General features: G+C 39.6%; 2 protein-coding genes across 2 annotated transcripts; one reads left to right on the top strand and one right to left on the bottom strand.

The window, feature by feature from the left end:
• Positions 1 to 585: 585 nt before the first annotated feature.
• Positions 586 to 1,587, top strand: LOC114573606 (trace amine-associated receptor 1-like). Its single transcript, XM_028605881.1, has one exon. The coding sequence runs from the start codon at positions 586 to 588 to the stop codon at positions 1,585 to 1,587; it is 1,002 nt and encodes a 333-aa protein (XP_028461682.1).
• A 10,697-nt stretch (positions 1,588 to 12,284) lies between these two features.
• On the bottom strand, positions 12,285 to 21,512 carry LOC114573605 (adhesion G protein-coupled receptor F4-like). The gene is made up of 14 exons (XM_028605880.1): positions 21,478 to 21,512; positions 19,015 to 19,121; positions 18,869 to 18,927; positions 18,641 to 18,780; positions 18,350 to 18,559; positions 17,741 to 17,950; positions 17,509 to 17,649; positions 17,229 to 17,404; positions 15,131 to 15,298; positions 13,642 to 15,012; positions 13,482 to 13,523; positions 12,748 to 12,807; positions 12,479 to 12,545; positions 12,285 to 12,401 (listed from the first exon to the last, which is right to left on the bottom strand). The coding sequence occupies exons 2-14, from the start codon at positions 19,105 to 19,107 to the stop codon at positions 12,331 to 12,333; spliced, it is 2,808 nt and encodes a 935-aa protein (XP_028461681.1). The 5' UTR covers positions 19,108 to 19,121; positions 21,478 to 21,512; the 3' UTR covers positions 12,285 to 12,330.
• Between the last annotated feature and the right edge of the window lie 84 nt (positions 21,513 to 21,596).

Raw genomic sequence — 21,596 nt, 5'->3', positions numbered from 1 at the left:
AGGATATAACTATATTTGTATCCATATATTCACTCATTTTATGCCAGTATAATATCTTCATATCATAATGATGTATAATCATCATCATAATGATGTATATAGGAGACAGTATAACTTATTTCAGTCCATCTCATTTCAAAAACGTTTAGAGATTTAAACACTTGCAAACAAGAAAAAACACACACACACACAGACACACACACACACACAGTTATTGTAACATTACTCGTCACTTTGCATCTTTGTATCTCATGCAAACCCACATCTGATTGGATGACCACATCTTCTGTTCATTTAGGTAATGAGATAGGGGTTTATAAATACCGAATCAAGTCCAAAACCTCGGCACAGTGGCAGTGAATAAGAACACGTAACACTGTCCTTGCATGGGTTATACTGAGGTGTTACATTTACCTGGTAAGGGACACAAACTTAATGAAAAGCTCAAATTAACTGAAAATGATCATGTCTTGTTTTCTTTAAAATGATTGCTGTTGCTATAATTGTACATATATGCTGACTCAATAGATGTTAATGCTTAAATATTAAATAAATATAGATTATTGTTTCAGAAATCAAAAAAGCATGGAACCAGAAGTGACTGTCAATGGGACTTACACTGTTAATGGCATACATCCCTGCTATGAATCAGCTAATACAAGTTATGTATTTACAAGCAACCCTTCCATCGTATGTGTATTAGTATATATTTTCCTTGGTATACTATCTGTCGCCACAATATGTGGAAACCTTCTTGTAATCATCTCCATCATTTACTTCAAAGAGCTCCATACTCCTACAAACTACCTTATTCTGTCTCTGGGTGTGGCTGACCTGCTTGTAGGAGTTTTAGTTTTTCCTTTTAGCATGGCATTCACTGTAAGCTCATGTATGTATCATGAACATGTATTATGTAAAATACGAGACAGCTTTGATGTATCACTGTGTACATCTTCTATTCTAAACTTGTGTTGCATTTCTATTGACAGATATTATGCTGTGTGTCAGCCTCTGACCTATAGAACTAAAATAAACGTTCACGTAACTGTGGTTATGATCCTTGTGACTTGGGGGGTTTCTGTTCTAATTGGAATTGGCATCATAATTGCAGGATTCAGCCAAGGAGCATGTGAAGGGATGTGCTCGGTTGACGTTGTAATGGCAAACACTATTGGACCTGTTCTCTCATTTTACCTCCCAGCGATCATAATGCTCTGTATCTACCTAAAGATTTTCCTTGCTGCACAGAAACAGGCACGCAGCATCCAGAACACAACCTGTCAGAGCACAAAGTCTGGAGCAACTGTCAGTAAGATGGAGAGAAAGGCTACCAAAACTCTGGCTATAGTAATGGGAGTTTTTCTTTTATGTTTGACTCCTTATTTTCTTTGTATTGTCTTTCAGCCTTTATCTTATAATCCCCCACCAGTTCCTGTGATTGAAACCCTCAACTGGCTTACACTATCAAATTCAACGCTCAATCCCTTTATTTATGCTTTCTTTTACAGCTGGTTCAGATCAGCTTTCAAAATGATAATTTCAGGAAAAATATTTCAAGGTGATTTTGCGAACTCAAAATTGTTTTGATTATTTTATGGTTTGCTAAAATATATCATTGCTTATTAAGATGGAATAATAGATTATACTTTACTTCTGAAGTGTACATTTTTAAGCATCATATTATTGTGCACTGACAAGACAAAATAAAAATAAAGTTTCACCTATGTGTATTGATGCATGGTATCTTCAGTAGGAACAGTAGTTGGTCTGAGTGCTGTTGTGACTGGGGAAGTGTTATCCTTTACCCTTAAGAAGCAAGTAAAATGAAGCAAATTGTTATTACACATCACTTCATGGTCTGGTGTGTGTCTATGTGTGTGCGTATATGTGTGTGTTCATCGTGGCTCTGTGTGTACCTGAGAGGGGCTTGTGCTGATATGTGCTTAGAAACACTGATCGCTTCTCTGAACTAGCAACCATGTTGAAAGCAATTAAAGGGTCATTCATTGTGTGTGTGTGAGTGTGTGTGGCACAGAGAATATGTGTTACTGTCAGTGCTCAGATAAAGGAATGGAATTTTTTTAGTTTTATTTATTTATAATCTTTTTTTTTTTTTAATTCTTGTTCTTTTTTTGGAAGTCCAAGTCGAGTCTCAAGTCTTTGAGCTTGAGTCCAAGTCTAGTCTCAAATCGTTGAGGGGCAAGTTGAATCAAGTCTCAAGTCTCTGGCCATCTGATCCGTCCCTAACACTGTATTGTTAAATCTTATGAATTCAACGCATGTCCTGTAGCTACCCTCCATACAGTACAGTATCAAAATCAGTTGTAGGATAACTTCATGGGGTCTACTTGCAATGCAATCAAAGAAACACAAATTAACTCTTTCAATCTTAACTGTATTTTTCAACATTTTGGTATCTGCACCAAAGAATACATGTTTGTCTGCGTTACTAACTGTGTTACAGGGAGGTACAGAACGGACCCAAATGCAATGTTCACAAAAACAGGTTTATTTAAATAAAGGAAAGGAGGGAGGGGAGGAAAGGCGGACGCCAAAAACAGAAGCGAAGACACAAGGGCTGGGGATAGGATGACGAGGGACGCACTGGGGTAGGATGGCAAGGGGCTCACTGGGATAGGATGGCGAGGGAGCTCGGGGAGCGCGGGGAAAACCTGGGCCGAGAGAACCGAGGGGGAAGCACTGGAGTCCGGGGAACAAGGGGGGGGTCCAAGAACGGAAGGCTGGAAGCGGGAGCAGAGACAGGGTGAGGTGGTGATGCCAGCTGACTGAAGGCAGGAACGAGGTGGGGAGCGATGACTGCGGGGAGAAACCCAAGGAGAGGTCAGGACAGGACTACGACAGATAGGTCTGCAACTGTTTCTTAGAGAGCGCTTGTGTCGCATGTCACCACTGTGGCAGAGAAAACAATCCAGCGAAGATAGTGAGTGGAGCCGGGGTTGAAATACTGAGCTTTGATTGTAGATGGCTGGCAGGTGTTGTGGCTGTGGTTGTGGAATGAGGAACAGGTGTGCGTCGTCAGCTGGCAGTAGCAGGCAGGGGGAGGGAAAACACAGGAGACACGCAGAAGGGCAGGGCCAACAGAGAAACACACAAAAAAAGAACTAGAAAACACAGGAGACACAGAGAAAGGCAGGGCCAACAGAGAAACACACAAAAAAAGAACTAGAAATTTGGAAACAAAAACCCCAACCCACGACAAACTGGCTGTAAAGCCAAACATCATCATTTATTACATTTTTATAATGACTGACTCAATGCTGCTCTGTCCCTCTCCAATAGTACCTTTTTTAGCATTGGTGAATTCTGTAAACCTGTAGATGGACATGGGAAATTATCTTGCTTGCCACTAATAAAATCTGCATAAAACTGACATATGTGTAGTGTTCTGTGGGGGAAATAGCTAAAGTAATACTAAATGTCATCATCATATCATGTTTATATATATTTTTTTCTGAAATAAAATGTGGGCACTGCAGCCAAGAGTGGATGTGAACTTGTGACGGGAAAAATATCATGTATGCTTTACTGGAGCTAGCTTAATTTTGTTACATCCAGAACTTACCTCTCCAACTTAGGACATCATATGCTCTAATGTTCTGCTACTAAACACATCCCTCTAGCCCTCGGACCTGGTGAAATATTAACCTGTCTGTCACATCATATGGATACAACTATAAAGACACAATTTGCCTGTTCCCAGCATTAGCACAACACTTTGCGATGATTAGCTTGTTACCTGTGACGATATATGCTAAATGCAACGTCTATTCCACATTAGCAAGTGAATGACCTATCTGGGTGCAATTTGAGATGCCTGATGAAGTTCGACGTTGTTGATCCAGCATCATTTATCTTGGTGCCACACACCTTGCATGTAGCTGTTGGCTTACTGCCACTGTTTACAAAGTTATTGAAAGCAAAACTAATGACAAAAGGTACAACTCCGGGAGGACTTGGTGTCGCCATCATTAATGCATTTTTTTTTTATATGTGGGTGCGCGCACATAGGCATATAGGCTGCTCACGTTGCATATTATGGCAAAGGGCAGGAGACATGCAGCTCGTCATATGTTTCCCCAACGTATAAGCACCAATAAAAGAAAATAGAAATACATGAATACATTTAGATTTAAAACGCAATAATTGCATGAAGTTCGAGTCCGAGTCAAGTCTTAAGTCTTTTGGGTTGAGTCACAAGTCACTGTTTGTGCAACTTAAAGGAACACGCCGACTTATTGGGAATTTAGCTTATTCACCGTAACCCCCAGAGTTAGACAAGTCCATACATACCCGTCTCATCTCCGTGCATGCTGTAAGGCTGTTTGACGCCGCCAGCGGCATCAGGCCAGCACAGAACATGCAGGTGAATGGTTCCAGCAATCTTACTGCTCCGAATAAGTGACAAAATAACGCCAACATGTTCCTATTTACATGTTGTGATTTGTAGAGTCACAGCGTGTACAAAAAACAACGTAACATGAAACACAGCCACTTTCTATCCGTAAACAAACCGGGAACTATATTCTCAGGCGGAAGAATATAGTACTTGGGCGGAGTGATATGCTCGCAGCAAGCCTGTCTGAGAATATAGTTCCCGGTTTGTTTACGGTTAGAAGATGGCTGTGTCTCATGTTACGTTGTTTTGTGTACACGCTGTGACTATAAAAAATCTTAAAATGTAAATAGGAATATGTTGGCGTTATTTTGTTACTTATTCGGAGCAGTAGGCTAGTTGGAACCAGTTACCTGAAGGATCTGTGCCGGGCTAAGCTAATGCTGGAGCCGTCAGACAGCGTTACAGCACGCACGGAGATGAGAAGGGTATGTATGGACTTGTCTAACTCTGGGGGTTACGGTGAATAAGCCAAACTCCCAATAAGTCGGCGTGTTCCTTTAAAGCGGGAACTCTCGCCAAAATTCAACCTAGGGTCTTTTTGTGAATATACAATATACATATATAATATATAGTCAAACTTTCATTTAAAAGCATAATTAGGACAGAAGCGCCACTTTTAAGGCCTTTTGAATGGGAGTGCTAGGGGCACTACTATGATCGCATCAAAATCGCTATTTTTAAAACACTTTAGAAGGCTCGACACAACATTATACTTTGCTCGAAGTATCACCAGGGACTCTACACCTGAACTCAGCATTGAGAACATTGTTTGTGTACACAGAATTTACTAAAAAGAAAGGTTTTGAACAACTCACTTTAGCTGTTGGTTTTTCCGGTCGCGCATAGGAGGAAATGTCATTCTTATATGAGGCTCCTTTTTCAACTACAAGGTTAATATTGTTTTTCACTAACGGCAAAACAACAAATTATCTGTGCATATGGAACTAAGCTTTAGGAGCTTTCCATCTTTACTCTCCTCCATGTTGTGTTGCATTCAGAGATCGACACTTTGACTGGCAAGATGGCGGCGACCGGAAAAACCAACTGCTAAAGTGAGTTGTTCTCTCTCTCACTGTGTACATGTGTAGAGCCCTTGGTGATACTTCGAGCAAAGTTTCATGTTGTGTCGAGCCTTCTTAGTGTTTTAAAAATAGTGATTTTGATGCGATCATAGTAGTGCCCCTAGCACTCCCTAACAAAAGGCCATTTGACCAAAAACGAGAATACGCTGAATCTTAAAAGTGGCGTTTCCATCCTAATTATGCTTTTAAACGAAAGTTTGACTCGGGTATATTCACAAAAAGACCCTAGGTTGCATTTTGCCGAGAGTTACGCTTTAAGTGCGACTCGAGTCCGAGTATTATACTTGAGTCCCCATCTCTGGCCTCAGTACAGTAGTTAGATAGGTAACAATAACAAAAGTTATATTTGCAGTCACCATGTCATTGTTGTTATTACTCAGCTGCTCTTATTTTGTGCCACTTTGTAACTTTGTTGGAAAAGTTTCACATATAAACATTACATAATCGCCTGGTGACAATTAGAGAGTTTGCTTAAAACATACTGTACCTCAGGGAAAAGCACTGCACCACCAGAGCAGCTCAGGGACCAAAATTTCAACAGTCATTCACACCTCTAATGGGAGAGGTCTCTGTTTACATAATATCATTGCAACAGACTTTAAAAAAGCTAAATGTATAACTGTAAGTTAAGATTTTATGAGTAATTACTTAGTAATCTAACAATATATCTGTGTGTGTGTGTGTGTGTGTGTGTGTGTGTGTGTGTGCATGTGTGCGCATGTATGTCTGTTGTCTTTGAAATATCTCATAAACTGTTTATCCCATCTCACACTTGGTTTCCTGGGTACCCTATGAAGCTTTTTGGACCGTTTGAACCTCTGTCAGCATGATCTCCTTTTTTTCATCATTGTTGACTTCAGTAGGCCAAAGTGTCAGAGCAATGGAGTTCTTGGATGTGGGCCTTACCACTGTAAATGCAGTTAGCAGGTGCAGGTGGCACTCTTTACAAACACCTGAAGCAAAATCCTTCAAATTAAGATCACAATCAATGGTATCTGCCATCTCCTCCACATCTTTACTGGAAAGAAGCCCACAATTGTAAAGACTAGAGGACATTAACTGTAGGTTCTCATGTGTCTTGCACTGACAAGTTTCCCTGTCATCTTCAGTTGATGCTACATCCCAAAATGGCCTTTGACTGCAGAAAAAGGAGGACAACAAGCCTGGGTAAACCATGACGAACTTCCGGCAAATTTGAGATTTGCTTTGTAAGTCAGTCTGGCGAAGAGCCCATTCAAACCCATTTCCAATGTCCCCAAAATCGAGGCACCCATCACAACCGCTGAGGCGGGCTCTACACCAATCACAACCGTTGAGGCGGGCTTTACGCGACGACGATAGCGCAGCGATGGCGAGCAGCTTTTTGTTTTGATGCTGCGTTCATGCCACCTCGGAATAACAGGCACCGCCCCCCCTGGTTTACGTTGTTTTTCCGACTGGCAGCGTTCACATGGTCGGGATGCGTGTTCTTCTTCTTCTGTTATATTGGCATGTTTGGCATAACAACTTTTTGCATGACTGCCACCAACGGTTGGCCGTAGCCTGGAGCATCTGGTGTGTGAAAACATGGAGGCCACAATAACAGAAGATTTTCTGCTGTTTTCTTATGAAAGCATCCAAACAGCACATCACCATGTGTTTTTTTGTGTTATCTGCAGGACAGCGAACGGGAAAAGACACGGATAATGTGTTGTTTTTTTATACATAGGCCTATTTGTGAATAATTTTAAACATATTATGTCTGTGTATGTTTATTGGCAGAGGAATTTGTCCACAATAAACAGTTTATTATCATTGAAATATGTTCAGTGAACCAAAGTCGCCTCCATCAAACATCAGTTGTCAACAACGCGTCACCAACTGGTTATCAAAATCCAGCCTGAGTTTCACACATAGACAGTATATAATGGACCAATAGACCCCGTTGCTCTGGACGGAGACCAGTGAAGGCTATTAGAAGCCCTTTTCCGGTGATGGCCAGCTTTACTGCGCAGCCTCCAACTGAGAGAATGTGACGTGAGCAACGTGTCTGAAAGTTGTAAGTCTTCTGGTAGCTGTGCCAAGAGAAATCTCAATCATTCCCAATCTTACAGATACGGAGACTGCAGGTGTATGTAAGGAGATAACATGGGCACAGGCTAATTATTGATCACTAACATGCTAGTTAACATTAGTAATTAAACCCAAACAGCTAATGTAAGTCGAAACTGCCTGCGAGCTTCTCCTGTACTATACGGTAATTCCTCTACTATGCGACAGTAAGTCACTTGGTTATGACACAATCTTTAGCCTATTTTTACAAAAACGTCTGCTACGGAGCCATAACGTGAGGTACAAGGTAATGGAGCCTTTTATACATTGTCGTGTTTCTTTGGAACTAAACAACGGACAAATAGAGTCTTTAAACGCTTCAGATGTAAAGTTATTCGCAGTCAAATGACGTAAAAAAAAAATGACGGTCATGGCAGGAGGTGATGGCCAATTAGCAACAAAATGGCGCCATGATGGCTCGAGTTCTGAAGCGAAGCTTACCCCCTTGGTTTCACACCTCTGATTCCCACAGGACGTTACGTGAATGGTGACGTTTTCACTCGGAAAAACGTTTTTCCGATGTCCATGAACGCACGGACATTCAACATGACGGCTACCGAAGCCGTGCTTCACGTGCTCGGCTATGACCGGCGACCAGCAGGTCAGTCTGACATGTGCCAATTTCATGCCGGTCAACGCTACAATTAACTGACAACATAAGTTATACGAGTTACAGTTCTCAAGGACGCACGCACACACGGACGCAACAGCACGGCCTCTTTTTCCTTTCTCTCAACTTCTCCGCCGTGTGTGGCGCATACCTGCTTGCGGTGTGAAGCTCGTGTCTGCGCTATTCTCGCACATGTAGGGAACCTTGTGAATTAACCTGCGGAGAATACTTGCTATTACCTTCTGGCTTACATTTAGCACTCCATTAGCTCGTAAACAGAGATATAAAAACTCTTTTATTCCTCGTTCCATTCAGGCACTCAATTTAGCTAATAGGAGGTGATAGCTTTTGTTTGTTTAGCTTTTGTTTGTTTATCTTAGTTATCCCTGTATTTCTTTTAAATGTATTATTATTATTGATTATTACTTGTTATTATGTCCCCAACATAATTTCTGCTATTGCTGCTTATTGCTGTATGTATTGCTGTTTTTAGTAAGTTAATTGTTGTGTGGTTGTGGTATATATTTCCATGTGATGTCTTCCTGCTGCACACAAATTGCCCTTCTGGGACAAAGAATAAACTGAACTGAACATGTCAGCTGTTTGGAAATTTTTCAGTGTGTGTGCAGAAGATAACAAGTTTGCAATATGCAACACCTGCAAGGAAAAAGTAGGGCAAGGAGGGACGACACCAAAAACCAAAATCAAATTTTTTTTTGTTGTATATTGGATGTGAAAAGAATCACCCAGATCGTTGGTCTGATTGGTTGAAGGACTATCAAATGCGCCCAGAGGCATTTGAGTGGCTTCCGTTGGTGACGCCCCTTTGGAAATGAACTGTCAATGAACCTTTCCCAGACCCACTCTCAGTTGCAACTGAGAAGGGTCTGGTGTCAACCAGGCTAGAGGTCGACACCTTGTGTGTACTTTTAGAAACACATGTCCTGTATGTTTTTGCTGATGTCTGTCAGCAACCTCTTCTGCATTTTCCTTTTCTGAAGAGTGATGGTTTGCCTTTTTGCCAGTTGTCATTGAGTGCGTCAATAACAACACCAAAGGCACCTGACTAAGCATCCGTATTTTCAACACTGTCTCAACGGCAGTTTGTGAAATGGTCACGTTATTTAATCTATTGATTCATGTACACGGACACGTTAATCTTGTTTATTTTGTGGTGGTCAGCACGTAATGGGAAGCATCTATACAGAGGTTGTGTTTAGGAAAAGAAGAACGGGGAAAGTTAACGTCACACACCGGGACACGATACACGGTCTGTGGGGGACGTGGGACAACAACGGGGGTTGAGTTTAGGAAAAGAACAAGGGGGAAAGTTAACGTCACACACCGGGACACGATACACGGTCTGTGGGGGACGTGGGAAAACAACGGGGGTTGAGTTTAGGAAAAGAACAATGGGGAAAGTTAACGTCACACACCGGACACGATACACGGTCTGTGGGGACGTGGGACAACAACGGGGTTGAGTTTAGGAAAAGAACAATGGGGAAAGTTAACGTCACACACCGGGACACGATACACGGTCTGTGGGGGACGTGGGACAACAACGGGGGTTGAGTTTAGGAAAAGAACAATGGGGAAAGTTAACGTCACACACCGGGACACGATACACGGTCTGTGGGGGACGTGCAACAACAATGGGACGGTTGTGTTTAGGAAAAGAAGAACTGGGAAAGGACACGTCACACGGCAGGACATGATCCACTGTCCCTGGGGGACGCGTGACAACAATAGGATGGTTGAGTTTAGGAAAAGAACAACAGGGAAAGTTAACGTCACACACGGGACACAATCCCCAGTCTCCGGGGTGAAAGTCCACCAAATCCACCACCCCAACCAACATCCCTGCGCGGATTTTCGGCATTTCATACCACTCGCTACTGTAGTCGTGCTGTGATCACAAAAGATGCTTCCCATTGAAATACATTAGTTTAAAATACGTGCTGACCAGTACGAAATAAACGACATTAACGTGTCCGTGTACATGAATCAATAGATTAAATAACGTGACAATTTCACAAACTGCCGTGAAACTGGGTTGTGAGTGAAAATGTGTTTTCCTTTCGATCATTATAAGTACAGTATATGTTTACAGCATTTACTGTCTAACTGGGATGTGCAGTTATGGAAAACGTTTTACTTACCAAGCGAGTTTCAAAGAAATATGTAATAAAAGCAATAACATGATAGATTGATCACAGAAAAATATTTCACCCTCATACCTGCTTCATCATCTTGAATAACAGAGTTCAAGTAGAGTCAAATAAAAACATTTATTACAGCCAAATAGTCATTGAACATGTGCAAGACAAAAGATAATTTTATATGTGATAATGCTATAAATAATCGGCAACTATCGGTAACCAAATGGTTTTGTGTTTTAACAGAGTTAGCAATGTGTTGCGTGTTATCTTGCATGTTATGAAGTAAAAACACATCCTAAAATGTATAACTCAAAAAATACAACAATTAAAACAAAAACAAAATGTAACTGCCACTGTTCATTCACATTCACTACAATGATGGCAATGCTTGTGAAATTACACATTGCCACAACTAAGCTAACATACATTATTGAGCTACACTACTACCAAGACTCAATTTACCTTTCCATACCAATGTGCAATCTAGATATACTGGTAGAAACTTACAGACTGATTGTGCAAACGTGATTTCCTGGGACAAACTTACAGACAGATTTTGGTATAGTGCAAAGCAGTTAACTGACAGTGCTTGTCAAGCAATGTACATCCATACAGAGAATATATCACACAATACATTTTGTCCCTAAAATAAGTTATAGATTTCAGCCTTCCATTAAATAGTGGTATTAGTGATACTCTGTTAAATCCTTATTAGCTACTTTTCAGATAGGAAGTATGATGGTCTACTTACTTAAGGGGACATTGGCATGGTAGGTAATGTAAGGTAATCACAAGAAACCTAATAACTAGTCAGGACTTAAATTTAAGTAAAAATATTTTATGATTACATACATTTGGTTTTTGAGTCATTGATTCAGAGTTATTCAGGATCGACTTGTACAACACTCTCAAACGTCACGCGTCAAAAACCAATGCTTGGTCAGGGGAGTGTCTTTAGCATCTCAGTCAGACGCAGGGGGCTTTCAATTTATTCCAATGTAATCCCATCTGCAGCGATATATGACGCTCTGGTTACCCCCTACCTCTTTGGTGTCATTTACGACCCTTGATGTCACTTTTTTGACGCTCTGGGTCGATACACCTTGGCTTCATTTTTTTACACCCAGGGTAAAGTTAGGGTAAGGAAAAGAGCAAAGGTGTGTTTAAGTATGTTCAAGTCACAGAAGGGACAAGAATGAGACAGTAAGGATGAGAAAAGATTGTGGATGGGGTTACAAAATGTTCATTTAAGGGACACGTGGGACAAGAACAGGACACAAACCCCAGTCTCCTGGGTGAAAGTCCTGTTGTTTTGATTTTTGTTTTTTTTTATACTACTCGCTTCATACTACGTCATCCCACAGCACTGTGGTCAAACTGCTGCTATGCCCATCGCCCCCCATAGAGATGCTAAAGGGTGCCCTTTGCATCGGCATCTGACGCTGAGAGCCACCAACCAAATGTCCGTATTAAACAAATTGGGAGTCAGACTGGGTTAAATAACTTTGGTACTTGAGTCATTGATCCAGAGTAATTCAGGATCTACTTCTACGACATTCGTTAATTATAAGTTGCTTAAGTTGTTGGCTAACAAAGCAGCAATGGACTTCACATTTAAGAATCAGAAACAGTTTCTTCATGCTGCTTCAACGTTTACTAAAATACCATTTCAGTTACATTCACAATATAGTATATCTAAACTTTTTCAGATTATGTCACACTTGCTTTCCTAGGGCTTCTCATTACACAAACGGGAACATTACCATGCAATCATTTTGTAATGCTGTTTGTTTCGAACCACACTATTTTCTTCTGATTTAAATGAATTAAAAGCTTTTACAATTTCATCCCACTAAGCTTTTTACTTTCTTCACTTTCTGATTTTTTACTAAAAAAACTTACAATAACTGCCAGATCTTTTGAATCAGTAATTAAATAAAATATATGTGTACAGTTTGATTCGTGAATTCAGATATTGACGAATGACTCCGATGCACCAGTGCTGCTTGAGTTTGCAGCTTCTGACACACGATACATATCTGAAAGACAAATAAATTGTTAATAAGACAGCTTATTCAAGTAAACGGCAAAAAAGCCATATTTAAACACAACTTACATCTTCTTCCACGCATTTGATTTATCCAGTTTAGGCCAGGGAGAGAGGAAATGCCTCCACTTGTACTCTATAGTAGAAAAAATAAATATATGTAAAATAAAGTTCTTGCAGGAAATTTTAATAATGTCTGTATAATTTATATTCTTACAGTATATTCATTTCATATCTTTAGATTCAACCAAAGGTAGGATACTTTACAAACAAAGAAAACCTGCCTAAACTCAAAATGTTTATGTAATGGTTTTGGGATATTAATAAAATGCACTTACTCTTGTTGTATTTGAGCCTGTGCTTGCTGTAGGTAATTTTCTTGAGAGGATAGAACGGATCTACAGGCACAATAAAATGGATTTCAATGTCAAAATCATTACTACTGTGTAATTTGGAAAATATTTAGCAAGATTTTGGGAAATAAGAACTATTATTTTTGGGGCATTTATTTGACAGGACAGTTTAAGACTGTAAAGGGGAGAGAGACATGGAGGACATGGAGCAAAGGGCCGCAGGTCAGAATTCAACCACTTCCGCTGCCCTAAGGACTGGGCAATTATTCATGGAGTGCACGCTCAACCAGATGAGCTATCCAGGCCCCCAAGCTTATTTGTTTTTGAATAACTTTCAGTTGCTGGATTGTTTTGCTTTGGACAGAGCCCAGTCTTTATGCTAAGCTAAGTGTCTCCTGTCTGTAACTGCTCTAGCTATTGAAAAATCTCACACTGACAGGAGCCTTTCTGCTCCATAAGAAGTATTTTTTTATTTTTAATACTAAGTACATTTAGCTGATAATACTTCTGTACATTCATTTGAGAATATTTTAGGATCCAGGAAATTAAGTTGTGAATGATTTTTTTTTTACATTGTGGTTCTGCTGCCATTAGTTAATAAAGGATTTAAATAATTTCTCCATTACTGTCAGAGTGATAGCTATCTTCTCATCTACGGCAGCACTCTGAAAAGCAAATAAGTATATTTTGCAAAATGTCTTTCTTTGAAGTCAACATACCTTTGAATCGAATAGTGTCCCAAACACTAAAATGAAGAAACCCTAAGGAAAAACAGATGACATGCAAATTTTTTTATCACTGGAAGAACACAAAATGTTTTATTACACAAAATACTGCCACAAGTATTAAAGAACTTTGTATTTCAGTGAATGCAAATACCTGTAGTGAATTGAAGAATGCAAAAGCAATGTGGATTCCCTTATCTGTTGACGATATTATGGTTCCCACTCCCAAAGCCCAGGTCAGTCCAAATAAAGGAGTCAAAATGGCTAAACACCTGACAATGACCACCAGCGTTTGCTTTTCATTTCTTTGGGTGGCGTCTCCTACACCTCTTCTCAGCATTTTGAATAATACCACGATCACGATTATTATGTTGATGAAAATTATAGTCAAGGCAGGTATCACTAAGGCCAGCAGGGCACGTGTCTGGATCCAGTTGAGCCAGCAAGCATTGTCTGCCTTGATGTATCCATTCCCTGGTGCTGTGACAGCAACAGTAATAACAGCTATAATCAGAGGGCACCCGTAGCCTAATAGGAAGCCAATGGCCAACATGGTTGACTTGGACATGTGGGAGAAGACCATGACCGTGCGGTAAAAGAGCAGAAGGCCCGACACAAGCATCCAAAAAAACAGAGCAAGGTAGAAAAAGTGCATAAAAAATGTTGCTGTGCTGCATGGTCCAACTGGAACTGGGTTTTCAAGGGGGTTCTTGGCAATAGAAGCCCCGATGATGAAACAGATGTCAGCGATCAACAGAGAAAGGGCAGTGTTAACGATGGAAACATGGCGCATGAAGGAAGTGCTATTTCTAGTCATTTCTTTCCACACGTATCCTTCAATAATGAGACATATAACTAAGCTTGCCAGAGATATCCCAACTCCAATATAAGTGATTATATCCAAGGCTTCTCTCAGGTCTGGAGGGATGTCTGTTGCCATCAGAATTGAGAATGAGGTGAGATGGTTGCAGCTGCAGGTTACAGTGTTGTTTACATCAGAAACAAACGTACAACCCTCATCATCCCAAACCCCCGACTGATTAAAGAGTTTGAAGTTCCAGAAGACACACTGTGGGTTTAGTAATAGCGAACTGTTAAGCTTGTTGAAGCTCAGAGTAACATTCTGAACCACTGCATTTGTTTTGACTAGCACCACAGCAGCGTTTATTGCATTATCTGTGACAGTGTAATTGCTGGTAGTGTTGAAGCTGGAGTTCCGTGTTGGCATAACATTATTAAGGGTGGAGAATGTGATGGTGGTGAAAGAGACATTACTGTTGATTTTTGGAACGTCTATGGAAATGCTGTTGTTCAGATTGACCGTGAAGGAGTTGTTAAACGTAGTGTTTCTCTTGAGCAAGATCCGTGGAGTCTCTAAGACAATCTCCCCTACCAACCTCTCAGACAGGGTCTCCATTGAACCCAGTAGTGCTGAGCTCGCATTGCTGGTTCTATTTTCATTCAGAAATGTCCAGGACTGTCTTGATTCACTACCAATGACGACATCAACTGTTTCAAGTACATTCTGCAAATGAAGAGACATTGCATTGTAAGTGTACAACCTCATCAAAAAGTCGAAAGGTTTTTAATGACAAAACACATAACCTTTACTAAAAGGCTACAGAGTGGAAGGTTTAGCCTACCTCCATGACACGTGCAGTGACAACACCAATGGAAACATTTGCAATGTTGTTTAGGATGTCAACGATAGCTGATATGGTTGCAGATGACGTTGCTATTTTGTCTTTTACATTTTGGACCGTGCTACTTAGATTTGCCACGAAGTCTGGTACTTGAGCCTCCTTCAAATTCTAAAAGATAAATACACAGAAAAGTATGACACCAAATGTTAGCATGAGATTACAAACTATTCATGATAAACGCAAAGATGTTTTTTTCTGGCCACTAGAAACTGGCAGGGCAGGCTAAGAGAATGTGTTTTAAAGCTAAAGTGTGGAACTTTTACAGATAACTGAGTGTCCATTACATTCAAGCCCTTGCCAAATGAGTTCACACAACGCTGCTGTCTTTGTTAACATTCCTGCACTGGCGCACCGGAAAGATGGTAATATGTGGAGAGAGAGGGGCAGTGGTAGACTGGGTAAACCCAGCCCAATCTGCTGGCAATTTGATTTCACCCTGCAGCTCAGGCTGGAAACCTGTACATTTATCTATCCTGCTTCCGTTACAAATTTGCGGGAACCAATCACAAACTGGCTTATCCACCTGGCGCGCTATTGGCAGGTTGATGACGATAGGGAAGTTAAGGCAAGCAGCTTTTTGTTTACATTCAACATGACGGCCACTGGCTTTCGCTCTGCCTTGCTCTGCAAAGTACGTCACCCGGATCGTTGGTCTGATTGGTTGAAAGACTATCCAATTACGTACAGAGTCATTTGAACTACGCCCCTTGATCCAGCCTCTTGTGCAGTAGAAAAAATACAGAGCAGACTCCCCAGACTAATGTTCAATCTTAAAAGATTGAGCTTGTGGTGTACAACAAAGGTCTCTGGCATCAGAGATGCTGAGATCACAGCATGAGGTTCTTAAGCAGAATGTGACCAAATGTGGACATAGCGGAGCTAGGCAGTAGCTTAGGATGCCACAAGCTGGAGGGGTGCTAAGGAAGAGGAAGGAATCATTTTATTAATTTACAATGCCAATTGCCCAATCAAACGAAAACAAGTCGGTCACACTGCTGTCCAGCTTACTGCTGGCTGCTGCTTCTTTTGTGACACTGTTGTGTGAATCATGTTCCATACAAACATAATAGGCTTTGGGACAAGATCCCATAACAAGGACAAGTATGTCCCACTTTGTGCACAGGGGCATTTTCAATTCTCACAGGTCTGGTAGCAAAAGATACAATGATAAACAAGGATCTACATCCTGAAATTAAAAATAAAGTAATAGTAAGGTATTGGCTATACATGTAACTGTGTTTGCTCAAACAAGTGACCCGCTCAGCCAAACAATACATGAAAACAGTGGTCAGTTTAAATGAATTATATGACAGATTTAAGCATGAACGATTTGAGCAATGTGGTACTTGTAAATCTTTTTTAGTGATGTGGAGTGCTGCTTTGTGTTCAGAACTTCAGTATTTAACGCTGAGGTTAACAAGTGTTGAAATCCTGTCCAGGTCTTCCTGGAACAGATCAAAACCAACATCCACTCTTAATAGATATTATAGAAAATACAATGGGCAATACAATTTTCTTGATGCAGAACTATTCAAATTGCTTCATCATTATAACGTCTGCCTAAAGTGTGCATTGTAAGTTGCATTATGTAGAATCATAAAATTTGGTCAGAACATCCACAACTGAAAGGCAGATACTGATACTACCTGCAGCTCAGTACATAACAGAAACACTCAGATACCTGCATAATAGCAGAAACATACATGAAGATGAATAACCAGGTTTCATACTGTATGTTTCAGCCACAACTTGATTAAAAGTGAGTAGCTGATTCACGACAGTAGTACGGAACAACTGTAGTGCAGTACCTGTCGTATGTATGTGACTAAACACCTAAAATTAGAAGCCATTAAGTACCACGAGTCATCAACAAATTTGGCTGTTGAAAAGCCTGTGTGGCTGGTGGCCAAAAAAGTTAACTGCAGGCCCTGGTGACATGGCATTACGTTTTTGTTATTAACTAATATTTGACCGTATGGTATATTGTATCTTCTGGGGAGTTCTAATGGGGATGATTTGTTTGCAAAAGATTACCTACCGTTGAAAAAATTAACAAATTGTTGATTGCTGTTACGATGCAGGTGTCCTGCAAAAGCGTCCACCCTGTTTGCTGACAGACCGCAGTCCTGCTCCCGTCCTGACCTACATCACATCCTATGCGTGATATGTCGCCTACTCGTCCAGACCCATAATGAGTATCAACACATGTTGGAACTAAAGAATTACAAAAATCAATTAGTTTTACACAGAAAAAAAGGTAAAACAGCTAACAGCTATTAGCTAAGCCAATATAATCACATTTCAAAGGTTGCTCTTACCTTGTGTGAAAATTTTAATTACTGTTGTTTTATTATAATCCTTTGGATTATCTACTTTACAAACAAAATTTATTTGTTGTCCTCCACTGCAGCTCCCAAGCACGTAATCATACGTGATGCAGTTTTTTTCACTCTTGGAAACTATAGTGGAACATGTAAACATTTAACAGTGTTGTTAATAATATAAACTGTTAATAGCTGTATCCTGTTTTCAACGTCACTTCATACTTACCTAAGGGTGCATTAGTTGAGCTAAACCACGTGACCGTATAGGGGGACTGCACGCAACACTCAAGTGGTTGTTTCTGTCCTTCTGTCCCATTACAATAAACATTAACAATACTCTGTAGTTGTATAATGGGAGCTTGTTGGATTTTATTCGTTGTATCTCCTTTTTGGGTGAAATTAATGACTTCGCTTATTAGAGTACATTCGTAAATTCCTGTGATGAAGAGAAGTAAATATTCATGATTGCATTAGTATACCGTAAAATAAAGATTCATTTATAATTTGCCACGTTTCACTTTAGCTGACTAAATATTTTGATTATATTATATGATATTTGTGTAGGAACAGGACTGCTGTTGGTGCTTTCAGTCCAACATTTATTGTGAGATGCAGTAAAAATGAGCGATAATGTCTCTGCTTTTTCACAATATTCAGTTGAAATATAAGATTAATAAAATTCCAAAATGCACTATATTTCTGATATCACCTCACAGAATCATGAAATGTAAGACCCAGCTTTAGAAGTGTTTATATAACTGCATTGGTAACATTTTATAGTAGTTTCAGGTTTACTAATTTCTTAGTAGTTAAAATCCAGTTATCTTTGACTTACCAGTATCAGCAAGAATGACGTTGTCAACTGTAAGCATAGACACCATGCCAGAAGTATTTACTTTAATTCTTGCACTTTCTGTAATTTCCCCTCTATTTAATGTCCACTCAGAACCATTAATTTGTCCCACATTAATCTCCGGAGGCCCACATGTCAGCGTCATGCTTGTACCAGTATACGTGATCTGGGGTATGCTGATTGGAGTTTGACCTTTAAAAAAAAATTAAAAAGAGATCAGTTGGGAATTCGGTCAACCAAAAAATAATTAGGTACTATTTTTTTTTAACTTACTGTTGTAATCTGCAGTAATTGAACCAATGACTGCGGCAATAGACTTCATTGCGTCAGGGATCTTTTGATTTACTTTAGCCATTTCAGTCGGCTTAACTTGTGTTGTCTGAACAACAAAGTCTGTAATTATACTTCCTTCTCTGTAAGAATAACAAAAGACAAAGTTGTGGTGTAAAATGTGTATGGAGTCCTGCCGGAAAAAAATATTTAAAGCCAGAAATTCCATACCTGAATCCGTTAACAGAAACACCGATAAACCCTGTGATTACTTTATACTGCTCATTTAACTGTGGGAGAGATATGATATCAACATTGTAACATGGAGAACAGGAAATACAAGTTACAATTGGATATGGAGTAATCAATGCACTTACCACTGACTCAATGTTTAATTTAAGATTCTTGTATTCAGAACTTGTTGCATCATTTAATGCGGCTGTGAATTGCTTGTCTAGTTTCATTGACATCGCCACTTGGAATACTGTTAATTTAAAAGATATGAAAAATATGAGCAAAGCTATGGATAAATACTTTCCGTTTTTTCATGATGTAAAGAAAAGGATAAAGACCAGAAAAAGGTCAGGTAGAGAGGACACAAAAACAAAAACAGTTGTAAATGATGGCTCCTTTTAGTATTTGCAATACCACTGCAGATCAAAAGGTATATATAACATATCTCTATAAGCTATGTTTATGTCATGTGGCTGTCAGAACTAAGAAGACCAATATTAAAGCAGTGTTTATTGCAATGTATTGGATAATTCAACAAAATGCACTCTGGTAGCTGTTATTCCTTTTGTATCAAGTCTCATATCAACAGTCAATTTGGCTATTAAACATACAGTATCTTTTGTTCTGCAAGTTAAAAAGTCCAGCAAGCTTACATGACAAAAGTGATTTCTGAGAGGCCATGTTGCACATCAAGCTATTTAAATGAAGTTAGTATAATAAAAAAATATTCATAAAAAAAGTAAAGGTAAATGGGGACAGTAAGTAGAAAGATGTACAATATGAGACATTACAGCATTATGATATGTTTTTAACATTTGCATGACAAGTGGTCTTACTGTCATACTGTAATAGAGCAGTCGCGGCTGTCTACCTCACACATTCTAGCGTGGGCCTTGGCTGCTGCTCCCTAAACGTTAAGCTCCCTATCTGTGTATAGACAGAATCATTGTGATGACTTGATAACACAAAAATCACTTCAGGGTAGACAAATGGCCATGTAAAATCACTATCCAGAGAGGGAGAGAGGTCTAAGGTGTTTAAATTAAGATTTTTACGGTATACAACATTATTTTATTAGTTAATGTTGTAATGTGTAGATCTTTAAAATATATATATTATTAGTTATGTCTACCATTGAATAAGACTGAAACACCTTCTTTTGCATCAGCACCAGAAACAAGCTTTCCATGTTTCTGCAGACCGCTGATACCCCACCAGAGAGCAGTGGCCTCCTGCATGCCTGAATTATTAGGTTAAATAATGACTGACCCAAGTCAACGGGGCAGAATAATCCCCATGGCCACAGTCAGGAGTTTACCCTCACCCTTAAAGCAGCATAGAGAAACACAATGTTGAGAATGTTGTAATGTTCATATTTTCATTGAAGTTGTGAATGTTGTGTTATAACGAGAGCTACGAATTTGAGTAGACCCTCAGTTGTTATTTATCTACTGTAAGAGGGGAGGAGATGTTTTGTATTTTGGGTCGCTGTGAGATCCGTAGTTGAGATACACCTGATGGATTGTGGGTAACTTTAGCTTCTGTTGTTGGTGTTAGCCATGCTGCTGTAAAGACATGCTGTTGGGCAATCACAATGTTTGTTTCCAATAACTTTCAGGTAGAAAACTCCTTTGTCCTGTTCAAACAATTATACGATGCTGAGTATACAAGGGCGAGGAAGAACTGAATAAACTCATCTCATCCATCAAAAATGCAAGTTTGATGCTTTCGTATGTCAACAGTTTCACTAACGTTAGGTTGGAGAGCTAATTTACCTGTTGGGCCACAGAATAAAGAAAGGGACACCACCAAAACTAGCTGTTAGTCCAACCAGCGGTGAGATGCTGCCGTTCGAAGCACTAAATTTTGATTATCAAAGTCGCTAGCAAGGCAACACAGTACAGAAAATAAGCACAGCAGAAACTTCAGCTCACCAGGTTCAACTATACTGTATAATGACAACAGAAATAAACAAGTTTGCCAATTTCACATATCTCGGCAATTCAACTCAACAGCCAGTTGTCCACCCGGAGGCGATTTTTGTGTTAGCGCGACATCACAGTGATTCGGTCTATAACATGGAAGAGTAATGTAACAATCCTTTTGAAGCATGCACTTGTTGTTGCGGACATTGGGGATATCATAGCACTCACATGTGGTGTAACAGTAGCTGTTGAATCCAAAAAGAACATTTTACAATCGTATATTACAGCTGACAATAGAAAACAAAATGATTTACACTTAGAGGACTTACTGTATAGCTTTACTAAAATGCATTATATTTTAAGTACCGGTATGTCACATATTCTTAACTGACACACTAACTGCTTTCTTGTAACGAGGATGGACATCTTAACAATCAACAGTGTAACTGAAGAAGTTTGCTATTCAGAAGACCGCCAACATGTTATTGCTAAAATCAAAAAGATTCAAGCCCAGACTACTTGCTGTAATTGCTACATTTCTAAATTCGGACAATATTTTTAGTTTATGTGTAACAAATGTTTGTGTTGTGGCAACTTTCAAGTCAATGTGAATTACTGAAAGATTTCAAACAAATGGTAACCAGGGAAGTGTTAGCCCATGCCTTATTTCTGGAAACTCACCGGTAACTGCTGTTGTTGGTGAAATTAAAGGTGTTGTAGTGTTCAGATGTGTTGTAGAAATAGGTGTTGAATCTAAAAAAAAAATATATATATATATATATATATATATATATATATTA

Source organism: Perca flavescens, chromosome 18 (assembly GCF_004354835.1).
Source record: "Perca flavescens isolate YP-PL-M2 chromosome 18, PFLA_1.0, whole genome shotgun sequence".
Classification (NCBI taxonomy): domain Eukaryota; kingdom Metazoa; phylum Chordata; class Actinopteri; order Perciformes; family Percidae; genus Perca; species Perca flavescens.
This window is presented reverse-complemented; position numbering and strand designations above follow the sequence as displayed.